The following is a 7,157-nucleotide window of genomic DNA, read 5'->3' on the forward strand; positions in this document are numbered from 1 at the left end:
AAAATAAAAGCGAAAACGTTTCCCTACACAATTTGCCACTCATAATATGGCGTATGGGATCCGGTTTTGTTCTATCTCCTCTGCGATTGGTCGGTTCTAAGCGATATAAAGATCTCGCGGACCTTCCTTTTCCTCTTTCTTTCACGCGACCCTACTGCGCGGTGAGTGTTTCACGTCGCTCCCTGAAAAGCACGACATTAGTCGGTGTTTAAATGACCCTTATGTTTTTAAAGAGTCTTACTGATGACATAAACACATTTTCTGTATATCTGAATACTTTACTGACTCGTATATTTTTTCTGATAGCGGTTTTACTTATCGCGGCCTTTTAGGCTTTCGCTAGCCTCCTGTTAGCCATGTAGCATTAGCTATGAAGGACATGTTTCCCTTTTTGGGATCGCACTGTATGTTTTCGTTTAACTTCTTTTTAGAAATGTCACACTTCGATGTTTTCTCTCTTTAGAGATTACACCTTGTCTTTAAACCAGCTGTTAAGCGATCCCTGGAAGCACAGCCAAGATGCCCAGGGAAGACAGGGCCACGTGGAAGTCCAACTACTTTCTGAAAATCATCGTAAGTATTGATTTATATAATATTTAGGCTCCTTTTATAACCGCATTTCTCTCTGTAATGTCTTGACATGTAGTGGTCTGTTACAGCAACTGTTGGATGATTATCCAAAATGCTTCATCGTGGGGGCAGACAACGTGGGCTCCAAGCAGATGCAGACCATCCGTCTGTCTCTGCGTGGAAAAGCCGTGGTGTTGATGGGTAAAAACACCATGATGCGCAAAGCCATCCGTGGTCACCTGGAGAACAATCCAGCTCTGGAGAAGTAAGTTGATTACATTCTGTCTTTGGTTAAGATCTAGCAGGATATCTACTGTGCAGCTAGTGTGGTGCTGTATTGTCGTTCCCCCTGCTAAAAGTAACATGTCTCCAGCTATCCCTGTCTGTTGGCTTTACCCAACTGCTAGGGACGCAAGGTCTCAGACACTTAACAGTTTTGTTGCGTTAAAACCATTGCTTATATTACAACTTTATAATTTCAGATGGTTTAAATTCACAGGCTCCTGCCCCACATTAAAGGGAATGTGGGATTTGTCTTCACCAAGGAGGATCTGACTGAGATCCGGGACCTGCTGCTGGAGAATAAGGTAAACAATCAATAGGTATTCAATTTTTTGATCTATTAATCTAGAATTAAATTTCTGTATTAAAAAGCCTACATGTGCTAAAATCTAAGGTTTCTACATGTGTAGAAAGGTGACAGTATATGCATGGTTTATAGTGACCTTTCATACCTTAACTTGGAATATACCAGATGGAAATTTATGAATTTTTAATGGTGCTTTGGGTCAAATAAAAAGTTCACGTTAAAAATTACAACATTGTGTATTTTGGGATTATTTTTTTTTTACTGTTAACATGATGATTAAAAGGTTATGCAAGAAATGTTCATCTCATAGTCTATGTGCAGGATAAGTTACAATGCAGCCTGTGCAGTACTGTATTGTCGTTCCCCCTGCAAACAGTAACCTGTTTCCTCGCTATCCCTGTCTCTCATTTCCCTTTGACTGTCAGGGACGTAAGGTTTCAAACACGCTGGCTTTAACATAATAGTTTCTAAATTGGTCGTAGCGGAAAGGATAAACCGTTACCATTTGATTATAGGTACCTGCAGCTGCCCGTGCTGGAGCCATCGCCCCCTGTGATGTGACGGTGCCAGCCCAGAATACTGGACTGGGTCCTGAGAAGACTTCTTTCTTCCAGGCTCTGGGTATCACTACCAAAATCTCCAGAGGAACCATTGAAATCTTGGTGAGTTTTTTGTTGTTTTGACATGGTTAATTAAATGTATAAACGGTGAAGCTGTTGTTCAGGACTTATTTAGTCACACATCTAATAAGCCATTTTCCTGTCGTAGAGTGATGTCGGCCTCATCAAGACTGGTGACAAGGTTGGTGCCAGCGAAGCCACGCTGCTCAACATGTTGAACATCTCGCCATTCTCCTTCGGACTTATTATCCAGCAAGTGTATGATAATGGCAGTGTGTACAGCCCTGAGGTGCTCGACATCACTGAGGCTTCCCTGCATGCAAGGTTCTTGGAGGTGAGATGTTAATCTGAAAATGTTATTAGAAGTACTTTTTGGCAGATGTTTCACTAATGAATACAAAATCTAAATCTTGTAGGGTGTGAGGAACATCGCCAGTGTGTGCCTGGAGATTGGCTATCCCACTTTGGCTTCAGTCCCCCACTCTGTCATCAATGGCTACAAGAGAGTCCTGGCTGTTGCTGTGGAAACGGATTACTCCTTCCCCCTGGCAGAAAAGGTATTTTTTTTTTGATTTACTTGGTGCATTGAAATTTGCAGGAAAGGTTTCAGTGTTGCCTGTAAAGTGCTACACTGTCGATCAACCTGCAAAAAAGAACATGATTTTATGAAACCTTGCCTGCTGAGCTCTGTGGTGAGACAAGGTCTTAGTTTCCGACAGCAGTGATTGAAATTGAATGTTCTTTCCCTAAAATGAGTGGAATTTACCCTGCAACATTTTTTTTTTGTCCATGTCCACAGGTTAAGGCTTACCTGGCTGATCCTACTGCCTTTGCTGCTGTCGCAGCACCGGCAGCTGCTGCAGAGACTGCTGCAGCTCCAGCTGCAAAGGAGGAGGTTAAGGAGGAGTCCGAGGAATCAGACGACGACATGGGCTTCGGTCTGTTCGACTAAGATGAATACAGCGAATGGAACCAGTTTCGATCAAAAAGACCATGATTCAATAAAGTTTATTGAAACTAAAAGTTCAGTGTCATTCTATGTAAGCAGTTGTAATTTCCTGCATGTTGACTGCAGATTTTATTAAATTGTTTAAAGAACCGGAAATCTCAAGCCCTTGCAGCAGATGTTTGAAATGGCAAATTTAGAACATTTTGGTGTTACCCTAGAGTGTTTTCAAGCGCAACAGGTTATAAAATTCAATAAAAACAAAAGGGATTTTGGTGAAAGTCTTAGCTGACAGAAAGTTTCCTTATAGTCGTATTTTACTTTGAAAACCCCAAACCGGAAGTAGTGAGATACGGATGCGCTGTGGCTACCACACGGGCGTCCGCCATGGCTGAGGTAAATGTTGGTTTTAACGCAGTTTAAAACGTTTCAGAACAAACATTTGTCTCGAACAGCGTTTAAGATGGCAAAAACCATTTTGTTGGGAGGGTTTAATAATTTTTTTTACCTGACGGACGGCTAAAATGACAAGGGCTAACCTATTTTAGCTAACGGCTGTCGTTGGCGAGAATCCTGACTTCTGTTTTCATTTTTGGTCATGGATGGTAATTTTCGTTGATCCAGGAAGGTTTATTCCCTCGCGTTCTATGGCTTTCTCAAATAATCAGGGTTGATAACGCAAATATCTTCCCCTCAACCAGCGGCGTATCCATAAATTTACCGGCTGGGCCTCAAGGGGGCCCCGGTGATGGAGGATGGTTAACCAGTGTTTCTGGCTGAATCTGTTCATATTTAATGTTGGCTTGACTTGTCGGAGACATTTGGGTTTCTTTCTGAATCGATTCGTGAGCAGTGAATGTGCAGCAGTGGTAAAATGTGAATTTGGTGTGTGTGTGTGTTGTGTGTATATATATTTGCAGGGTATGGTTAGCCTCTACAGCATTTATCTTGATGTGTGTGTGTATATATATTTGCAGGGTATGGTTAGCCTCTACAGCATTTATCTTGAATGGAAAACATCTAAGATAATTTCTGTTTAGAATTATTTATAGATCCCTTTCCAACCAAAAAATAAATAAAAAATGTATAAGCAAATTGCACATTAACCACATGGAGAGGTAGAGGTGCCTAGCCTGATAAACCAGACTAAATGTGACAAATATGAAATTTAGTCTGACCCTGATGAATGAGACAGATTGTTGATAAACAACCCTGATTATTTTTAAACCATGGCTGCGCCTATTGGCCAACGCTCTGACCAATAAGCGCAATTGACTGTGACGTAGGAAGTGGAACAGAAAGCTGGTGGGGGGGTGTAAACAAACAGCCTGTCGGTAAAACGGCGAATACGCCCTTCTTAAAAATGAATGTGTAGAGCCTCTTCCTGCTCACGTTTCAACGAAAACCCCAAGTCTAATCCTTCCAAAGCTGAATCAAACAACTGTTCAATAGCTTTTGCCATCTTCCTTGTTGTGCTTCCTCCAGTGTCACGCAGCTTTGTCGTCCCGCCCGCTTTGCATCCAAAAATTCACAACACATCTCTGCGATGTGATTGGCCCGCCAGTTCTAGGGCCTGGAGCGTTGAGAGGCTAGAAGTTTTTTTAATGAGTTGCCTTTCATTTTTGATGTAAAAACAAGAGAAACTAATCATTTTAAGTCTTCATCTAGCAGGTGTGTAAATATTTTTTTAAATTAAAAAAAGGCACAATTTCAGCATAAGGATTTTGGTGAATCAGCCTCCTGTAGGTTATGTTCTTGGCTCGTGTGTTTATTAACCTGCCTAATGTGTTATTGTTCCAGACCCACAGCTTACAGGACCTCCAGCAGCCAGCTGTGTCCTCCAAGGTCTTCATCCAGAGAGACTACAGCTCAGGAACAATATGCAAGTTCCAGACCAAGTTCCCCTCCGAGCTTGAGTCGAGGGTATTTTATGGTTAATGTGGTTCTTTATTTTCAGTTTTGTGAAGAGATGTCAGAACTAAACTGTTGGTGTTTTTCTAGCTTGATAAGCAGCAGTTTGAGGAGACCATGCAGACACTGAACAACCTATATGCTGAGGCAGAGAAGCTTGGGGGGAAATCTTATCTGGAAGGCTGCTTGGCTTGCCTGACTGCCTATACCATCTTCCTCTGTATGGAGACGCACTATGAAAAGGTGACACCGGGATACCCTCTGTGGCCTGCGTTTTTTCTTGTGTCAAGTTTCATGCCGCATTATTTTTTAATTCTGATTTTCACTGGTTTTATGTGTAGGTGTTAAAGAAGATTGCCAGATACATAAAGGACCAGAATGAGAAGATTTATGCTCCCAGAGGCTTACTGCTGACTGACCCCATAGAGAGAGGCCTCAGAGTCGTATCCTGAACTGTGCTAATCAAAACACACATATAGAATTATTCAGATTCAAATTTCTGATTAAATCTGGTAAAGGTTTAACACAGCAGAGACCTAAGAAAAGTTAAAAAGTCAACCCTGATTGAACTAGGGTTGACTTTTAGACTTGACTGACTGATTTGTTAATAAAGGATTGATTTGTTGATAAGTGTTTATATCCAGTAAATGGACTGTATGTCTAACTCCACTACTTCCTCATCTTCAGCCAGTTCCTTTGTTTTCTGTCTTTAATTATTGGAGAAACTGATCAATCTAAGCGTGTCAGTTTAATATCCTCATGATTAATGAGGTCAGACACACTGGGGTTAATCCAGAAATTAAAGACATGAAACAAAGGAGCTTCCTGAAGTTCAGGAACTCGTGGATTTGGTCATATGGCCTATTATTATTTCTGTAAACCATTAATAAATCAAAACCTGTTATATAGATTATACAGACACATACTTGTCTTTGTAATCTTTCTGTTAATTATCACGATTTTCTACTTAGAGTTTATGAAAACACAACATTTGAACTTTGTCAAACATTTCTCTCATGATATAAGACACGCACTCAAATGTGTTTGTGTTATTGTCCTTAACTGACCCTTTTTTTTTCAGGTTGAAATCACCATCTTTGAAGACAGAACTATCAGCTCTGGAAGATAAAACATTTTTTTTCTGATGCAACGACGTGTGAATTGCCTTCCATACTCCTGAGGGTCCGATGAGTGTGTTCCCATTTTAACATGCAAATGAAATGGCAAAAATGGCATCCTTCCCTCAAAAGAGAGAAAAGCATAAAAAACAACAGTTGTGATCAGTAGTTGCAGGACAAATCGACAGGAATGAACTGAAATACACTTTGCATTCAGCATTTTTCTATTTTGGAACACGATTTAGCTCTATTTCCTACTTCGGTTTATAGCCTGGTGTCTGATCAGATACTCCCCATCTAAACATAAACCTCAACCTTAGAAATATAATTTCAATGTGATCCTTTTTTTCTTGTGATTTAAATACCCCTTTGTTTACTGCTTTGTTTCTACATTCCTGTTCTCATCTTTTTATACTCAGGATGTGTGACTTTATAAAATGTGCCATTTTGTTCATTGCCTCCTCCATGTCGGTTTTGATAGCGTAAACATACAGATTGTGTTTAGATTTTAGAGCCAATTTGTGAACACAACAGTCATTTGATGGCTTCAACCATGGCTTAACCCGTGTTTCCTTTGTGTGAAAGAATGTAAGGGTTTGTTTTCAGGGGTTGAAGGCAGAGCATATTTACCAAGTCATTTATGTGGCATCATACTAGACTTATCATATCCAACTGCATTATACGTCACGAGTACCACCATATTATTCATTAGCATTAACCAGCGTAGTCAGTTAGGAAGCTCCATGGCACATCGTTGCCATTTTGTTTGTTGGATACTTGTCCATGATTGTCATGTTTTATTTAAATAAATTGAATTAAGCTGAGATCCTGGTCTTTTTTTTTTGTTGTTCTTTATTTACACATGTAGGGAGATAGTGGTTTAAATCCATCCAAAATCAATTAAAGCATTTCCGCTTATTACTTCAAAAAGATAAACTCAGAATAAGCTGACGTATTTAGGTTCTTTATGGCATATGGCTGTTCAAAACAAAAACAGGGTTTCTCAGTGTTTCACATTTTGTATGCACGGTCCATATTTAACAAAGAAATGTGAGCCCACTGAGATCTATGACTGCATAATTGTATATATGTACTCAATACTTCTCTATATATATATATATATATATATATATATATATATCTGCCATCAACACCTTTGTTTGTGGATGTTGGAGATCGGCCTGTTTTTCCAGTGTAGTCCTGTTTCTCTGACCGTGACTGGCTGGAGGTGCTCTCTTCGTCCTCTGACATGGGAGTTGGCTTGGAGCTTGTCTGCCTGGCTATGTATTTCCTGGATGGGGCCGCCTTTAACAGCTGCTTTTGTATCTCTGCTTCTGTCTCCTTGAACCCCAGTCGGCCTCAGCAGATGGCCGCTCACACTGAGCCTGGTTCTGCTGGAGGTT

General features: G+C 40.4%; 2 protein-coding genes across 2 annotated transcripts; both read left to right on the forward strand.

Annotated features, from left to right (window-relative positions):
- Nucleotides 1-94: 94 nt before the first annotated feature.
- On the forward strand, nucleotides 95-2,802 carry rplp0 (ribosomal protein, large, P0). The gene is made up of 8 exons (XM_015394390.1): nucleotides 95-161; nucleotides 464-573; nucleotides 660-835; nucleotides 1,070-1,157; nucleotides 1,675-1,821; nucleotides 1,928-2,113; nucleotides 2,196-2,336; nucleotides 2,579-2,802. Exons 2-8 carry the CDS (start codon nucleotides 520-522, stop codon nucleotides 2,729-2,731), a joined length of 945 nt encoding a protein of 314 aa, XP_015249876.1. The 5' UTR covers nucleotides 95-161; nucleotides 464-519; the 3' UTR covers nucleotides 2,732-2,802.
- Nucleotides 2,803-3,044: 242 nt separating this feature from the next.
- On the forward strand, nucleotides 3,045-6,578 carry LOC107097293 (golgin subfamily A member 7-like). The gene is made up of 5 exons (XM_015394391.1): nucleotides 3,045-3,121; nucleotides 4,526-4,648; nucleotides 4,727-4,879; nucleotides 4,978-5,079; nucleotides 5,718-6,578. The coding sequence occupies exons 1-5, from the start codon at nucleotides 3,113-3,115 to the stop codon at nucleotides 5,763-5,765; spliced, it is 435 nt and encodes a 144-aa protein (XP_015249877.1). The 5' UTR covers nucleotides 3,045-3,112; the 3' UTR covers nucleotides 5,766-6,578.
- Nucleotides 6,579-7,157: the final 579 nt, after the last annotated feature.

Source organism: Cyprinodon variegatus, unplaced genomic scaffold, assembly GCF_000732505.1.
Source record: "Cyprinodon variegatus isolate N-32 unplaced genomic scaffold, C_variegatus-1.0 Scaffold682, whole genome shotgun sequence".
Lineage (NCBI taxonomy): Eukaryota > Metazoa > Chordata > Actinopteri > Cyprinodontiformes > Cyprinodontidae > Cyprinodon > Cyprinodon variegatus.